Source organism: Melanaphis sacchari, unplaced genomic scaffold, assembly GCF_002803265.2.
Source record: "Melanaphis sacchari strain LSU unplaced genomic scaffold, SCAv2.0 Contig44_pilon_pilon, whole genome shotgun sequence".
Classification (NCBI taxonomy): domain Eukaryota; kingdom Metazoa; phylum Arthropoda; class Insecta; order Hemiptera; family Aphididae; genus Melanaphis; species Melanaphis sacchari.
In genome coordinates, this window is record NW_020271295.1 from 1,247,243 (window position 1) to 1,267,571 (window position 20,329).

The 20,329-nt window shown below is 25.1% G+C and overlaps 1 protein-coding gene across 1 annotated transcript; it reads right to left on the reverse strand.

Annotated features, from left to right (window-relative positions):
• Nucleotides 1-648: 648 nt before the first annotated feature.
• LOC112598002 lies at nucleotides 649-20,023 on the reverse strand. Its single transcript, XM_025344296.1, has 4 exons — nucleotides 19,931-20,023; nucleotides 18,282-18,558; nucleotides 15,490-15,664; nucleotides 649-1,097 (listed from the first exon to the last, which is right to left on the reverse strand). The coding sequence occupies exons 1-4, from the start codon at nucleotides 19,955-19,957 to the stop codon at nucleotides 932-934; spliced, it is 645 nt and encodes a 214-aa protein (XP_025200081.1). The 5' UTR covers nucleotides 19,958-20,023; the 3' UTR covers nucleotides 649-931.
• Nucleotides 20,024-20,329: the final 306 nt, after the last annotated feature.

A 20,329-nucleotide genomic window follows, 5' to 3' on the forward strand; every position in this document is an offset into this window, starting at 1 on the left:
ATTGAAATATATATTTAAATCTTCTATTAATTTACCGGTATTTCTTTCAAATGTTTATTTTACCATGTATACGAGTAAATAGTATAATAATATTATGTAAATATTTAAATTTTATACATATTTCGTAATAACCAATGGTCATAATTTATTGTAGTAGCTCTTTCTAAAGAATAAAAATATTCCTTACTTTTTTATACTTGTTGTTTATTGTTTCAGGTTTTATTAACTTATCATATTACAGCAAATGATTGAAGATTTTAACATATTTATTATTTTTCTGTGTAAGTAATAACTAATAAGCATTTGTTTAATAGGTATAATTGTATCATGAAGTATTTTATTAATTTTCCTTATTTCGATTTATTGTGTGCTAAATTTTTTTTTGCGTTGATCTAAAAGAAGACAAATATACTAATACACATGTATAATGCATACTGCAATATTTCACGAGGGTTTAATAATTAAAACAATGGATTAATTAAAATGTCATTTACTGGGAATTTTCAAATTAGAAAATAATCACTGAACTACCTACTGCAGGCTGTGATCAAATAAAATAAACCTAATTTATTATAAATGAATACATAATATTATATTTTATTATATTTATATTGTTTTAAAATTTAAATAGATATTTAATTTACGGAGATGCTTACAGGAGCTGCACTTTATGATCATTATTGATAATAGATTATAGTATACATATACAATTTATGTTACAACTCATAGAATACATTTTAAAGTTATTTAAATGCGTCATACTTATGATTTAAACGTAAAATATAATGTACTAGCTGACGTCTGTTTGCGTATTATACTGTACAGATAACTGCAGATACCTTACTGATACTTCAATTATTTTAAATTTTAACATTTCTGTGTAGAAGATATGTATGATGAGTGTAGGCTGCAAGTCATAATTATCGATATCCTAAACTTGACATATATATTTATCCAGATTGTTCCAGTTGGAAGAGTAATCAATTTTCATATGACCAAGAGTGTTGTAGCGGAATTGACTAGTTACCATATTTTCAGTTGAATTATATTCTCCACTATTGGCCATGTAAGCTCGACACAGAACTGATTCCATGTCTCTGAAAACATATTAATATTACCATTAATCGTGTTGTTAATATAGTGGTAAATAGATATTGTGTACCTATTAAAATACAATAGAAACGGCATTATTTTAACCTAATTTATTGTAACTGTTTTTTATATTTCAACTGTAGAATATAAATAGAGTATTAGATATATACTCTGAAAATAATTAACTAATAATATTTTATTCTTGTACAACTATAAAATAAAAAACAAGAAAATGTACCTAATATATTTTTAGATTATATTAAAACCATTACTATTTAAAAAAAAATAGTTAAACTAAATTCTTTTTTTTTACAGATAAATGTTATTTTGTAATGAAATCCATCAGTCAAACTCAGCTCTTACAAGATTTTAAAAATGGTTCCATCGTAATAAGTTTTGTATAATGAGTATATTTTTCCATACTGCATTATTCATTGTGTACAAAATCAATAGTCATTGTCGTTCAAAGTTCAAATATGAAAAAAACTTCGTGTCATAAATGCAGTTACATACAATTTTTTTCGTTGTGGAATCTATGGGCCACGACAATAATATTTATTCAAATATTAAATTTTAAAATTACATTTTTTGAAACTGTATTTGTAAAATATGGACGCTTAGATTAGATGAAAATTATATTATAATATTTAATTCTTAATTAAAATATTAATTATTATATTACATAATATCTATATTATTTACAATCAGTTGAACAGGTACATGATGTATGAATTATTATTATTATTTATTATTATATGTATTCATTGTTAAGGTTTTGGTTAAATAGCTTTTTTTCCTAATAATAAGAAATAACCTGGTGAAATACCTAAAGTATATTAAAAAAAAAAAAAAAAGAAAAGAAAAAACCGTTTTTTATTATCATTATTTCGGTATAGGTATTTCAATTTAATCTCACAAGAATCAATAAAATTCTACAGGAAGTTTTTAATAATTTCGTTGATATTATACGTATATGATATTAGAATATAGTCGTAATAATGTTTAACGTGTGTAATGTAAAAAGTTTTCGATAGCTTTTTCAAACTTCCGGAAGAACGGTAGAATGGTTTTACAGTTGAAATATTTTCAATAAAAATTGTATTTCAAAAAGGTTTTATAAACTTTCATTCACACAAAGAGATTTGCATACGCACACATATAATATAAGATTTCTACATGAATGATTATCAGGAAACAACGGTTAGTTAATATCATCAACGGCTGCAATATTTTCTAGATTATAACGAAAAGTATAATACTCTGCTATTATACTGGTTCATTCATCTTACACAAAAATAAATGCACAATGTAGTATATAATCAGTAATCACAACAATTCTATAGTCGAAACATCAGTGTTTTTGTTCAGTGCTTAGATGGACCGGTAACAAAAAAACATCAGTTATTATTTTTTCTATGAAAGTAAACACTTAAATTGATATTTTTAATAAATTTATGAAAATATAACGTTGTCAAATATTTTGACTGTGGCTTATATTTATATATTATCAAAACAGGACTAATTACGTATAGCGAAGTGTACATTAGTACTATTGGATATAAAAGTACAAGTCTTATCGATCATATTCTTGAATTTTCCAATATGTCCTCATGTCAACACCCAAATACGCAATTCATTACAGCACATCCTAATATATTTTTTTAAACATATATTTCGTTTAAAAATACAAATTGATTCGTATATAATAATAAAAAAAATAAACAGCCATAAAAACAAAATTATGAATCGAAAAAAAATAAATAACAAACATTATTTAAATAAATAAATAAAAATAATAGATTCACTTATATTAAATTGGCATTAAATCATTATTTTAAAAATTACAATTTGATTTGACTTTATACAAACTCTTAAATTGTATATTTTATTGCTTATTTTTTTTTTTACCATACATATTTGGATTTTATCATTTTGGATGATTATGTTTGACGATGATTTAAATAAAAAAAGATAACGGGTATTTGGGTAATATTATTTTTTTTAAAGTATCCTATTGTAATATAAGCTAATGGAATCAAAATATACAAATGTGCGATGGAATTTTTAGCTGGTAGAATCAACGTACAAAAAAGTCCAGCAGAATCGATAGCCGACGGATTCGATAAAATCCCAGTTTACAAATAATGTCGAAGTATACAAACAAACAATATACTCGTATGTATATATTTTTGAATTTTTTCCATACACGAGTGGTTTTGGGTCGCTTTTGGGGTGAAAAAAGCGATGTTAGCAATAACTCATAGTGAACACTAAACACTCTGATACGCCAAACTATTGTAAGTGAAATCTGCTGAAAATATAAATAATAATAATACTCTTATTACTATTATATATAACATTTGAGTAGGATTCAATAAAAGTGTGAAGTGAATTTATTATTGTTTGCAGACTATTCCAATACAGAGTTACTCAAAAAAAAAAAAATCTGTAATTTGGTAATCTCGAAATATATTGCAATGAACATGCTTTCAGCCAAACACTTAAAATGGCAGATGTAGTACCTACTCACATAGGCACATTTATATATATTACTTTACATTACATGGCACTATATACTAACTTTGTAATATAAATTATAAACCGTAAATAGATTTCAATTGAAATGTTTGTACACACATAAATAAATAATACAGTAAAATAAAATTTACAGAGTGATATATAAAACATGCTCACTTTTTTTTTCTGCAATAATGAAGTATGAAGTTATTCAATATTTGATAATTGGAATTTTTAAATATTTCTACTGACCATATTTTCAAGTTCAAGAAAGTTTTCATACTACTTAAGAAGTGTCCTGTGAAGATACAAACTTCTGATTTTCAAATTCCAACGAAAAATTATAAAACATTAATAGGTAGTAAAAATGGTCTTAGTATAATAAATAAATTATGAGTCGAAATCCTTCCACATAACCTTAATATTATACCCTCATGACTGGTCTCCTCTGATCTATATTAGCAACACGCAAATACAACTGAACAGTTCATAAAATATCTCGGGATGTATCTAGACGTATAAAATCGTTAAATCATAGATTTAATCATTTGTATTTCATATTAAAATTCAAATTATAACTGTAAAATATTAATATATTTTTAAACAAACTACTTATTCTCCCTTTAGCTTCTTATGGTACCAAAATTCGGAGAGCATTCAAAACTCAATTATTATTAAAATTATACAATCTTTTCAATCATATCCATCCAAATAAATATTATATTACTTTAAATTAAATATACCTACATTGTAAATAATAAAAATATATAACAAATACTAGATATAATATTACATCTATTTTATGTTTTTGTAAAACCATTTTTAAGAACCCATAGTATAAAAATTGTATTAAATGACGAAATATTCATTGGAATTTTGTTTAAGGTTTATCTAAATTTTTAAAATAATTATCGTTAGTTTATAGTGAAAAAGAAAAGTCTGGGAAATAAAAGTTTATACTGAAACATCTCAATAATTTGAATGGCATTATGTACATTCAAAAATTCCAAAAATGAAAATGTTAATACATTTTTTTGCTCAATGTAAAATGGGGGTGAACATTCATGGTGAATTATCCAGTATAATATATATGTTTGAGTATAAAATTGTGTAGGTATTTATATTTATTTATTTTTTTACGAGCCCCAAAGCCTACGAATTTGATACGCGTAAAATATTATATAATCATTAATAGTGTATATTTCAGGATGCGCATGCGTACGAACACGCGTATAGGTTCACGCTACATGTACACGTGACGATTTGTTTATCCGAATGAAAACTGTTAAGGTTTTTCAAATATAGAGTTCTACAGCGTTCACTAGTTCGTACAATGTACATTACATTAATATGATTATACCTATAGTATTAAAACGATTAATATGATTTCACAGCGTTTATTGTGGAAAGAATATTTTCCTATCGAAACATAATTAAATCCCACCGGTGCGTGATGCTTGTACAACGGTAGCTGTACACTTTTTAAGAGCGTTCAAATTAAACTACACACGTTGCATTCTTGGAAATTATTTGCTAAGACTAACACAGCTTGTGCACAGTTTCGTCTAAAATATAATATAATGGATAAGTGTAAAAAGTATAACAATACATTGTACTACCCCATTTAGTCGAGCTTGTGTGTATTTGATTGAACAGTGTAAAACGTGTAGTCTACAACTATTATTCCCGTAAATTAAAAAATAAATTGATCATTACGTCGGATTTATACATAATATATTTCGAAATCGTTGCATAAAACATATTTGTTTTGTACCGTATACGATTCGCCTGTTACCAAGTGTAAAGCTCATTATATAGTATAATATATTGTACATGATATAATTTAGGTGATATAGTACATCAAAAAAAGTATTTCAATTTTTCAGAAGCAAATTTATCATTTAATGTATAACGATGTTAATAAAATTACGGAAATCGAAATATTATTGTATGGTTTATTGTTAAGCATGGAATAATAAAAAAAAAAGTACCTACTTAATAAAAGTAGATTAGTTGTAGTCAAAAGTTAAAAACTTGTATCAGCTATATTATTTTAATTTTTTGTTGTAGACTGCAATTAGATTTTTTCGACTAAGCATTTTATTTTATGCTGTGGAATTCTAAACAACCGTGAACTGTATTAAAGTATATAGATATATTATAGGTATTACTCGATGTGGATAAGTACTCAATTTTATTGTTTATTTTTTCACAAACTTCACAAAAACAGAATTAATAACCTAATAATATAACATAATATAAATTTATATATTTATGTATGTCTGTTTGTAATGTTTGTATGTTTGTGTGTGTGTGTATGTGTGTGTGTATCCACGAACAAAAACTGAATTATATTATTTCATTTGTTATATTTACATATTATTTTGAATGATATACTTACATAAAAATGTAGTTTGTTAACATTTGGTTGAAAAAAAAATATGCGCTTAACAAAATGCCCAACTATTGTACTTATTATAGTTATTACACTAATTGGTACTTTGCAGATTTTCACAAACATTTTTTAAGGCCAGCACCTCATCGTGTTACTAACTAATCAGTCTTCATGATATTGCTAAATTATATGGGCCTAAAGTTATTTTTACATTATTTAAATATATTGTGTATTTTATCATACTGTTATTACTTTGTAGACTATATATTTTTAAACTAAAATATTATTTTATTTTCCTTATTGTTGTATTTAAATGCAGACGTAATACGTTAATAAATATTATTTTATAATATGCTTAGCAAGTTGTTTAAACATCATTAATCCCTTAATTACTTCCGTCCGTATTAGAAAGAATATATTCAAGCTATCATACCTACTCCTTAATTATTTTATAATTATTAATTCAGCACTAGATATTATTATGTCCATTTATCAAACTTTAATCACTATTTAGTTACTTATTTTAATATGTAATTTACTTCAAAACATTCATATATTTTATGCTTGTTATTACTTACTGTAATTATTAATTTACTGTTCTAATGTATTATTATTATGATATAGGTTATATATTTAGTAGTTTTGTAATTATTGAAACTATAATGGTTTAATACCAGACTTATATAAAAAAAAATGTATAATAAATTGATACTATGGAAATAATTTTGTTTAACAATATTTTGTATTGAAATACAAATAAAGTTAAACATCAGACAATAAGGCAAGCATATACGTCATAGAAGATAATATGTAATGTATTGGGTTTTGATCACTATACATTGCATCTATTACTTTAAGTCCACAAGTGTAAAAGTATATTTTGGTAGGCGTATCTGCGTGATATTAGCTATTCCTGTAGACGATAAAAATATTTTTTTTTAAAATATCATTTTAAAATCAATAAAGTTTAATAAAAACGCAATAGCTATGTATTAAACATTTTTTTTCTTATTAGAATAGAAATACTCGATACGGGATCCTGTCAGAGAGTCGTGGGGAAAGGGAATAGCCATGACTCGGTTAAGAAATTGGATGCGGTCCAATTACTATATATATATATACGCCGTGTCTGCAGTTTTTTTTTTTTAACGATTACTTCCAATCGATAATGAAATGTTTCTCATTCTGACATGAATTACACCTTATCTAATTAAAAATAAATTGAATTCGGTGTATATAGTACTATATTAATTTCCACAGTACAAGTTTGTTTGTGTTTGTTTTTTTTTTTTTTTTTAATCCAAGCTATTTCAATTTTTCTACGACAATCAAAGTATTTTGAAGGAAATTCAAATTATTTGTATACTCACTTATTTAAAATTATTTTTTTTTTTGTTTTTTCCGTTGTAAATTAAGTTCTATTTTATTAAAACGCAGAATACAAATAAAATATTCAAATATTGGAATTTATAAAAGTATTTTTTTTTTTTTTTTTACATATTAAACAAATAATATATCATATTAATATACTGAGTGTTTGATAGTTTTCTCTTCAAAATTAACTTTTCATAACTAAAATATACAATTGTATGTATAGGCGCCGAATTTTAGATTTTTAGAACGGGGGCAAATAAAAATTGTAAACTACTGTACAACAATATTATTCCAATTCTCCTTATTGGATTCTTTTTAAATTAAATGTATTACATTATATTTTATTTATAAAAATATTGTCTAAAATTATATTAATTTTGCTTATTAAACACTTGTTGATAAATATATTTCTTATCTTGCATAAGTCCAAAGATACAAAAAAGCAAAATACTTTTTTTAAGTTTTACCTTCGCTATAATTGAAGTACGGAGAATCACCCTTAAAATAAAAATACAGGAATCATTGCTTCCGTTGTCTCCGTGAATTTGATGCCTATGATTGTATGTGCCATTATGTTGTATCTGATCAATCATCAAGACTCACATTTTTATTTTTATTTGGTATTTAAAAAAATAAGAAGTGTCATAAATGGAAGTACATATTATGTAATTAAAATAAAGATAAACATTATTTAAATACGTAAACGAATAAATTCGTTATAATATTATGTGTCAGTAAATTGTCTTTAACATAATATACATAAACAATTATTTGTAAATTTGTTTCTAATAATCGAACTTAAATCTTTATTCTAGGTAAATTAAAAAATAGCTCCGTTTGATATGTTTTTATAGTTTATAATTGATCATATTTTAGTATGACAAATTATTTTATTCACTCCAATAGTTTCTTAAAATAAACTCTATCGGACTTTCAGTTTGATATCTTACTTTTGTCATTTTATCAGATTCAAAAAGTTTGCGTTATGTATTATCAACTAAAATAAATTATTCCCCGTATCCATCGACTGCAATGTTATACAATGACAATTAACAAATTATCTACATAATATAATAACATATCAGATAATTTATTGAAATTTTATCTATATGATATAATAGACAAAACTCAAAATATCTAAATAAAATATTATCAGATTAATTTAGTTAAAAAACAAGTTATTTAAAACTTATGTTAGTAAAATAGCTTTTTATTATAAATATAATACTATAATACAAGTAAATATAAGTTTAAACTTTTACACCAGTAAATATACGTGTGTTTTAAATAAAATTACCTATTGGTGTATATGGATATTGAATAATATTTTATTACGAAATAATTACAGTGAAACATACATAATAAATAAACATAAAAGAATAACATTAAAATATAATATATCTTAAATAAACAATAACTTTGAAAAACAAAAACCTAACCTAATATTCAACATTTTTTTTGAAATACTTGTTAAAAAAAAAAAAAAAATGATCAGTATAATTTACCTCTAATAATTATTTCATTTAAATTGATAGATAAAAATAAATTTTAAATTATTTTTAACAAAATCAGTTAACAAGATAAATAATAATGCACAACTCTGCTTTTAAGTACATTAAACACCTGGTTGCAATAAAACATTTCAACTAAAAGTAATTAAATTTATGTTTTATTTTTGAACATAAGCTACAACTAACTTTTTACAATTTCAATTAGTATTTTTAGATTAAAAAAACTGCGTAGGTATCTTCCATTTCTATTTTGTTTGCGATTAATGTATTTTGAAATTTGGTAAAAAAAAAAATAATATTTACATTATATACATAAAAGTTAAAACAATGCATGTAATTTTAAATTTATTTACCACAATCAAAATTACATTATAATGATCAGGGGCGATATCATAATAGAGATTGTAAACTTGTAACCTTATTCTCTGGTACCCGATTCTAATATTATTACCCAACTACATGCGTCATCAAAGCATTATAATATAATTATGTCATAACGTGTACGACAATAAATTCCATTATGCACGATTTTTTTGGAATAGTACCGTACAATTTAATGATACCTAAGATGACAAATCACCAGTTATGATGGCAGAATTCATAGTAGTATTTTATTTAGATTGTTTTGTTGTTATCGATTTCACTAGAGTACTAGATGACAAAAGAAATTGAATGATACAATACATGCTAAATGATATTGTGGTATTTACTATCCATATCGTAAAAATAACTGTTCTCTAGTTAAGCGTATGTTTTGAATATAAACTGTAAATGGTTCTGCGGAGAAATTTGATCTCGACTATGTTATTAGGTACATGAAAAATAACGATTTAATCATGGTTGAATTACTGTTTTAATGAATGGCCTGAGCATTATGTTACGCTGCAGGAAAATTGATTTTCATGTAAATAAAATCCAGAAGTGCATTAAAAACTATATCGGTTGGTTTTGCAAACATAAAACTATTATTACTGGTATTTAAAATAACACTATTAAAAAACAACAATATAACGTTAAGCATTTATAATATGTTTAACTACGTTTAACAGAATAATAATTCAACACAGCCACTGTTCAAAAACAATGATATATGTTTTGCAACCTACTTAAAAACTCGAGTAAACAATAGTTGACATTGTTCAATATGATGTAAATAGACGTCGAACTGAATTATAGTCTTCTAAATCATACATTATGGGAACCGCGGAATTACGCAAAACAGATATAAATATTATTTAGCGTGTGGCGAAAGCCAAACACTTGAAATGTAGTCAAGCACTCACATATCATAAAAAAAAAATACAATAATTTAATGTTTTGTATACAATTTGCAATTCAAACGACGTATATTGTATGACACGAAATGGGAAATGGATATAGTGAAACTAAGCGTGCAAAACGGATTTGTATAGAAACGGAGCGTCGTTGTGTGGTGCACGTATTTTTGCATCGATATGTTTTTTTGAGAAACGCCATTTTTAAGTAAGTATTTTATTTGAAAAAAATAAATAATACTGTATACAATAAAAATAGAGGTTAGGGATCAGCCAATACGCGTCCTGATGAATTACGCGTATGTTATTATGTGCATGGACCTGTGCACCTACACGTGCGTATGTGTGTTTACCTATATAATAAATTATAAAGGGTGATACTCGAAATAGACATAACAACTCGAAAATACTTTATAAGCCGATTATAAAGCGTTCTCCTCCTGTCACGGTACGCGCAATAATCGATCAAAACACATCGCGCATCCGCGCCACCATTGCACGGAAAATATAAAATGCATTTTAGTATAATATTGTGCAATTTGTGCATGTGTGCCGACAAAAACTAACGTCACACATTTTGCAATTCGATCGGATTCTCGGATTCTTGTTCGATTTGATAATAATATATTATGCAGATTCATGAGGAAGCACGTGCCTCACCCGTCTAAGTACAATATATACTTGGAGGCGTGTTGACGATTTAACAACCTGACACCTGTCGTCAAGGAAGCACGGAGAGATGTATTATGTTCTAAAAACGTGATGCGGAGATTTGGGGCATGGAGACTTACGTCATATTTTCGGAATATTCCCGAGAGTGTATCAAACAAGTCATCAAATCTACCGAATCCCAAGCGCAGCTTTTCCCAAGAAAACGCGTATGCAGAAAAAAAAATCAAAATCAATAATCAGAAAGGGAGTAGAAAATAGAAATCGCTTTATTGTATATAGTAAGTGTACCACATAAGAAATTGATGAGTGATCTTATCACTGTAACGTGTGTTTTAAATTCGAATTAAATTAAATGGTATATTATTACGAACGAAAACGATTCTGAGAGGAGACGGCCTGTCATCCAATATTTTATTTTATTTTTCTATAAATAGTTTGAATTATTTTTTTTTTTTTAAGCATTGAATTTAAAAATGGAATTGTGTGTATAAAATATAATACTATACATAAAAGTCAAAAGTTTCAATCTATAAATAATATTTTTGATAACAAATAATTAAACTCATTATTTTTCATTTAATTATTTAATTTTGCATATTATATAGTTTGGTTTCACTATAATTCTTTATTTTAAATTTTCAATTCATTGCTAAAAATTATTAACAATATTAACTAAACAAAATAATTTGTAAATTATTGTGATTTTGACGAATTTTATCAAAAATTTTAATTTAAATTGCTTATAAAATAAAATTGTAATTATATTATATTTTTAATATTATTAAATAGTTATAAAAAAAACCTATAAAAAAAATCTTACATTCAATTTTCAAACATTCTGACTTTCAGATTTTTTATTAATGTCAATAGGTACATAAAAATTTTAAATTCGTAAGTCTATAAATAGTTTAAAAAGAGACAAATTATTAACAAAATTATTCTACTAGAAAATATTAATACAAGCATTTGGTGACAATTTTAAGTTAATAGTTTTAGAGTTATCTAAAAAAAAAAAGTAAAATTTTATTGTTATAAATAAATACTGGTTTTGCGTGAATATTTTATTTTTTTTGGTTATATTGAAAAGCACTGAGAAAATGTTTACTTTTGATCTCTCTCAAAATTATTTTGCTCAGAGTCTTAAAAATTGTCTTAATTTTTAGATACACAATAAGTCGCATAATATATATTTATTGGTTTCCTATATAACATTATCAAATATAAGCGGTGTAATACAAACGATTAATATATATATACAAAGAAAATAATTTATTTTTTTTTATATAATATTCAAAGGTCAGTTTCTAATTATAATTGTAATAAATTTAAAATATCAATTGCAAGGCAAAAATAGTTTCACGTAAGAAAAATTAAAAGAATACTCGAGATATAAAATACACAATATGCAAAATAAATAATAACTTATAAGTGAGATAGAAGATGTTTTTAATCTTCTATTTATAAATCTGGTATTATAATTTTACTTTTTTTTTAGAAAAGATTTATAAGTATTGATAATTGCATAAAACAAATTTGGTATTGGCAATATTTATAACACGTGTAATACGTGCATACTATTAAAAGCTGATATACACTATATTTAAGAATTTAGTATTTTAATTTGTAGTTTAGATATATCAATGAAGTATATAACACATGGCTTTTTTTTGAATAAAAAATTACTTAATATTAAACGATACATATTTCATTTAGATTATCTTGCAATATTACACTACGACTAGCATACATATTTAAGACGATTTTTATTATTATTTCGATAAAATGATCTTTATCAAGTATCGACTCTTTAATAAAAGCACTCTACAGATAACGATAGATATTTGACCCAATACTAAGATTTATTAATGTTGATAAAATTTTTTATTCTTATTGTATTGAAAAAAAAATCAAACATTTTAATGATCACGTTAACAGCATGTCTATTCTTGAAATATACTTTTAGAAAGCCATCGTGTATAAACGTCGAAGTCTTATACATAAAAAGGAAAGGATGTAAAAAACGATCATCTTGTGTTCTTTTCCATGCTCATAAAATTGTATTATAATAATATTGCATGAATATATGTCTATTTAGGATTTATTTAGGATTTATTTCTCGAACCCTACCCTGAATGACGTTATCGGATCGCTGAAGAGTAATAACGAGTACTAGTCTAATTTATACGTACACAAATCTGGATTTTTTTTATTTTCGTTTTGAACTTTTCGCTTTATTACAGCACACTTCCTATTTATCCATATTTACCATTTAGACTCTAGAGGATTATTTACAGTATAATAACTTGCAGTCGAGGATCACTAGTTTAGCACGATTAGAATTTGTTATTAAAATTGATTATGATCCTTCTAACCTATTATTAAATTTACAGTTATAGTTTTTATTAACTAATTTTCGTAAATATTACTTTAATAGAAATTACTGCTGAAAAGAGAGATGAAGTTGTATTATATTGAATTCGTGATATCGTCTCTATAAGAGCCACTGATATTAGTATGATCTCAAGCAGTAAACTTAATGGAGTAGTTTGCGTTTAGATTAAGAGTTTATAAAATGTATAATGACTTGGATGAATAGGCATACCTAATGTGTTAAGTGAATGTTATGGAAAAAAAGAAAATTTGCTAAGGTGAAATTTTACACAATGCATTTTTTCGTGAATATCTTTGAATATTAAATTTGTTATAGTTACAAATTATGTTTATTTCATTGTATTTTAAATTTGGCGCTTATTAAATAAATAAATTATAAATATTTCAAATAAAAACCTGGTGAAGTCACTTTGATACAAAGTAAGTGTCAAGTGTTATTAATCTATAAGTCAAAATCGACGTTCTATAAAATAGTGTAAATCGGTTCGCAGTATAAATAATATGAATATTTTATTATTTATAGTACCTAAATAAGACACTAATGTATGTATTGATGTGAAATTTCAATTCCTTGAAAATAATATTTTTTGAATTACAGTAAAATAACAAATAAACCCGTTATTCTTCATTTTTATTTTTTTTTTTTTTTAGTGCTTTTATTTGAATTCTTCATTTAAATATTTAGTTTTGTCAAAATTTTAATTTAAAATATTTTTGAAAAATTGTGGATATTTTTTTTTAGATTTTTTTATTTCAATATAAACTATCTCTATGAGGAATATTAATTACATTTTCAAACATTAGATATTAAAATCAAAAATTGTATATATCTTAAACTACAAATTAATTAAAATAACATTTTTATGATTATTTCAGACTAGGTCAAAGTTTGATCTCTAAATTCTTATAAATAATCAATAACAATTTTGAAAATAAGCAAAAAAGTTTAAATTGTACTTGTAAAAAATTCAAGATTATTTTATGAACTACATTTTTTTTTTAAAAGACTATTATAAATATTCGGTGAATATTTCAAGTACGTATCTACGGTTATTTATTTTTGAATTACAATATAAAAACAAAATCGATTATAACGAAAACTGGTGATGGGTAAATATTTTTTTTCTACGATATATATATATTTTTTTTTATGTTTAACCTAAATATTTTTAAAAATAGGTCGATAATAAATATTTTTTCACCTCCTTCTTTTTTAGTACCAATTAGATCTAATTCACTATCAGAAACTTCTTGAAGATTGAAACATTTTTATTTCTCCTAAGGGTGATATCAGGCATAAAAAAAACACAAGATCAATGTCAAACAAATACATTAATTGCTTCATTTAGAATTTAAAATCTAAAATTATATTTTCTGCCTTACATTATTGCAGTCCCACTGATATGTATTTTATTCTTATAATTTAATAATGAAATTTAACTAAATAAGACTCAATGAGCTTTTATTAAATATTGACAATAATATTACCGCAACATTACTTTTTGTATTAGATATTTAAATTCGTAATAAAAAATTAATAACCAGATGGATACTCAGATGTATTGAATAAAACTATACAATATAATGCAGTAAAATGCCTCAAACCCATTGGTAATATTTAGATTATTATAAGATTGTCCTGTCACTATATTAGGAGAAAAAAAAATTGAATTTGTTAGAAACATGTTTCAAGAATATAACTATTAATCTGTAAATTTAATGTCATTATATTTTGGAGCTATTGTTATAAGTTCTACATATTTATCACTTATTAGTTATTTTATTGGTTCGTTTGGAATATTTCAAGTTAAAAAATATATTATCACTAGTTAGTAAACTTATCATATTATTACTATATTGTTTTAACAAAGTCTTACGTTTCTAGATTTATCTAAAGTATTATACATTTTTACCAAATGAAACTGACAATAAGTTAATTGACAACCAAGAAGTTAATTAATGGCAGTGTTATAAGCATCTTTCTTAAAATTGGAATATTATCTTGGTAAGTATGTTTTATTAAAAATTTTTATCGACTAACTCGGAACAGAGATTTTTATTCAAGTTCATTGAATAATACTCATCTAAACACATTTTAGTTTTTATGTGAACAAAATATGATTAATGATGATTAATCTATAAGTTTTAACAGGATGAACAGTGATTTTGCAAGAACTGAAAATATGCGTATTCATTCTAAGATAACATATTATAATATATGTTTATACATTAATAATATTAATGAAAATTCACGTGAGCTTACCCATTGTCGTAACGCGAGTTCCGGCGGACTTCCGGCCTGGAAACATTGTATAGTAGACGACATTGTTGTTTCGAAGATCCACAAACGATAGGGTAGAAATGGTGATCTACCGAAGAGTACTTGCAATACGATGGTGGTTTGCAACCAGTTTCCCAATATTCGTATAGATTTTCGTCTAAGACAATCACAAACAGAAACGTGAAATGTAATTTAAATTATTTGCACAGTAAATTTAAGTACTTGAGTCTAAGTTAGAAAGTTTCAAAAGAAAAATTTTGAATTATCTACTCATAAACTTTTTGTAATTTTTTTAATTAAATATACTTGTACATTAATATTAAATTATATATAATTAAAAATATTATAAAACAATTATAATTTAGATATTTTGTGTATTCAAAAAAAAAAAAAAAATCATTTATTTTCATTTTCAATCAGTTTTTTTTACAAACAACTTATATACGTAAAACCCATATTTTACATTATTCGATATTTACAACTGTATTGACCACTTGAAAACGTGTCACCCTTTGATACACATTTATTTTCTTTGACGTATACTTGACAAAGAATGACGAATTGTAAGCATGAAAAATGTCGAAAGTAATTTTTAATTAAGTGTCCAGTAGTCTCCGATATCATAAATATCATTGCGTTCAAAATATCGACACCAATATTGCATTAAACGAGTTAATATTGCGATGTATTAAGTGATTTACCAAACATAATCACTTCTTTTTTTTCTTCTTCAATATTGCAATTATTCAAAATCTGGTTAATGTAAATTTTAAACATACCAATACAATAAGACTATATTTTTAAATACTTGAGATTTATTTTACTATTTAGGGTTATCATATGGAAATGCACATTTCTGTTTTTAAAATGAAAATCTTTTTTGTCTGTAAATTTATTTAATTTTTCTAAAAATATCAACGTATCAAAATTTTAACTAAAATATGGTCTTAAAGTATATTTAAACATTTTTAAAATGTTAGATGAATCACCCTATATATTAATATATTATTATTGTTATTATTACAATATGAAATGATTGAATTAAAGTTTATCGTAAATAGGCATCTATTTTACAAGCATTTGAAATCTCTAATTGCGCATGAATAAATTTATAATACGATTACGAACGGTTACCAAATGAGATTCTGTTTGTCTATAATGTACTATATGCACTTCTTATTTCTAATATTGTCCTCTTAATGAGTATAGATAAAAAATAACAGATCTCATATTTTAAATTTGTATAAGCAAAAAATAACAACAAAATATTGAAAAAATGTATTTTATCTTAAACTTTTGAATGTGTATGAGTCCCAGTAATAAATGATAAATATAAAAAAAATATCGCTATTTGAGTACATAATGTAGTAGGTATACTTATATTAAATTATATAACATTTATTCTGCTACACTACCCACTCTAATCAAAATTTGCCCTGTTCTTCAACTACAATATGGTCAGTTAGTGAATTTTTTATCAAGCTCATTTAAATAATTTCATCAGGACGTTCCTTAAACACCGTAACAAATCATAAAAAATGTGGTGTTAAGAGTAATAGTAGATATTTAAGATATTTAAAAAATTAGAATTTCATGAATATATAATTGATACAAATAAATAAGGCAAGTATGTTTAGAAAAAATCGGACGAGATTGAATATGTTTATAAATATTTAATGTTTATATTAATTAGATACCTACAAATAGTTATAAACTATCACGAATTTATCCAATAAACATATCAATATTTACCAATTAAAATAATTAAATAGAAGATAAGTTCTAAAACTTTTAAATTGTGCTGTACGTCGACTCCTGATTAAATCATCTGGTTACCCCTTAATTACCTCATTGACTTTTTTAAACTGTGGAGGTCTTTTCTTATATATTTTCTAATGGATATCTTTTTTTTTTTTTTACCAAACTGTTCTCAATAAACCTTATGTTATCATCATAATCAATATCCCAAATCATATAAGTTAAATATGCTAAGTATAAATATTATGTTAAACATAATCGTTTCATAATTATTTTTAATTAATTTAATCTTATACAAAAATTTACTGTTTTAATTTAATTTTTTAATTTAAATTTTTATTCTTTAAAATGTGAAAGCCATGATGTTCTATTTCTGACATCAATTTTTAAACATTGGACTTAATATACGAAAACTGTAGTTCGGGCTCAATGTTTGCTATGTGCTTTTCAGTATTGTTTTTAATATAAACAATAAAAGAGAAGACTTTTTCATATAAACGAGTTCTCGAAACCATAATTAAAATTTTCTAAGCTTTACTTAGTAGTTGATAGCACTGATCACTCTTGCTATGGCACTATGAGTTTTAAGGTAACTCGACCTAGTATCAAAATAGTATATAATGGAAGTGAACTGATAAAACAATATATTTTACATGCAGGTGTATTATAGAAATCAAATACACATTCATTTCAATGACTTGAAAAATGATTGTTATTGATAAGGATAATTCTTTTTTTTTTTTTTACATTGATTTATTATAGACAAATTAAAAAATTAAATTGCCTATAAACTGTAGAATGACAATAATGAAAATTACATATTTACCAAAAATCTTAGAGACTTAATAAAAATAACATGAAAAAACGAATTAGTAACTAACGTTAATACAATTTTCAGCTTACTACCATAGTCGATAAAAGAAATATTTCGTGAAATTTTATGTACTCGTAAAAAAAAAAAAAAAATGCGAATAGTGTGTGCTATTGTTAACTCGTAATAACGATAAAATGTTTACTTGAATCGGGCGGGACGAGGGCCATAGATGATGAACTCGGCGAACATCGGCAGCAATCGTACCGGGCTACCGATCGAGATCTCGTTCTACCGGTGCTTGACTTGTTGCTTTTTGGCGGACCCGGTACGTACACAAAATCGGATCGTGTAGACACAGGTCCGGCCGCTGACGACAGGGATACGACTTGGTGGTCAGCCGAACAGTCTGTTGTGTCACTCGAGTGTCTCCACGACACCTCCCGCAGGTCTAGGTCCCACGGGTCAACGTACTTGCGGTGCTAAAAAAATGTCATATGAGTTTGCTATTATTTCAACGTTGCGGTTTTTAGAAATTTTTTGTTTTCAAATGACCACCTTACTTTAAAACCTTGCAAAAATTATATTTCATATAATATATAAATATGTTATTGATCTATAACTTTGCTAACACCTAAAATTATATAGCTTTTAAAGAATTTTAACTGCACCTACGATAGAATTTTAAATTAAAACAGTAAAAATATTTTCTAAATGAGCGAAATTTCGAAAAAATAATCAAGATAAAATCGCTTAGCATAGTACGTACTTATATATTTTTTCAGTATTTGACTGTTGTCGGTAGATAAATATGTTGAATAAATATATTTTTAACATCAGGAAAAACGTATTAAATAGGTACTTCAGTAACGAAGGGGTTTTGTTCATTAGAATATAAAACCACAATGAATGAAAATTGGAATACTTCAACTATTTATATAAATACTATCTGATTTACAAGATGTGCATACTATCAAAAGTTAATAAATTGAAAAAAGTGTATTACAAAAACGGTTTAATAATATTTGTTTTTTTTTTCACCTTTCTGAAAATTCTGATTTAAAACCATCAGAAAATCTATAAATGTGATGAAAAAACATGTCAACTTACTGAACCGAAAGCAAAATGTTGTTTTTTTTATAAACACTTATTATCGTTTATGTTTGTAAATATATATAACACATACTTTTTCGTATTCCAACACTTTTTAAATTATATTTTGGATCATCTTTCACATTTTCCTCTTCGGTACCTTTAAGATGTGTAAAACTTTTAAAAAGAAAGTTTTTTTTTCTTAATGTTGGTACTTTATTTTGAATATGAACGACGATCGTAAACGTTTTATCAATTTTTAAACACTAGCGGTAGGTATTTATTTTTTACTTTTTTATGTTAAACCGACTAATGGAAATAATAAAAAGATTAATTATCATAATGAAAGTTTACTTTGTATGGCTTAGCATTAAAGTTAATGGTGTTTGTATTGACAAAGTTATGTAAAAAAGGTTAAGTTTACAAATCGGATAATTGTCGTTGCTATAGCTCCACACAAATGAATGATTTCGAGTGATAAAATAATAATTTAAATCATACTTGTACATTTTATAGGACTATTTAGAAATAATAAGTGATTTGTTTGATAATTATGGAATAAATGAAAATCCGAATAGTCGTAACTACTAACTGCCCATATATATTATAAGTAGAAATGTGCTAAGAAAAATTATAACAGACGACAAACATCACATTATAATGCGTTATTATAATTACTATCAGGACTAAATCAAAATAAACGCAGAACATCGACTTACACAGAACACGGAAGTGAAAATAATATCAATGAAATTCGCTTACCATCGTAATCGAAGACGAATCGGACATTTTAACGCTCGGTGTTCGCGGCAGTGAAGACGAACTCTGTCTCCGGCGACAACGCGTGTTACAGTAGCAACAGTAAAGTGATAATAATCGTAGTAGTAACAGTAGCAGAAATGATAGTATATAGCTAATGGTATAGCAGTAATGGTGGTAGTAGTAGTAGTAGTAGTAGTAGTAGTAGTAGCAGTAGTAGGTAATAGTAGTAGTAGTAGTAGTAGTAGTAATAATGGTATTAGTGATAGTATATTAGGTTGTAGGTACACACGAAGAAATTTATTAATAGCGGTTAGAGTTTTAATACGTACATGTGCGGAAACCGATCTAAAGGTATAATATTATAATATAGGCACAGGTATACAAGCGGCAAGTAGGTAT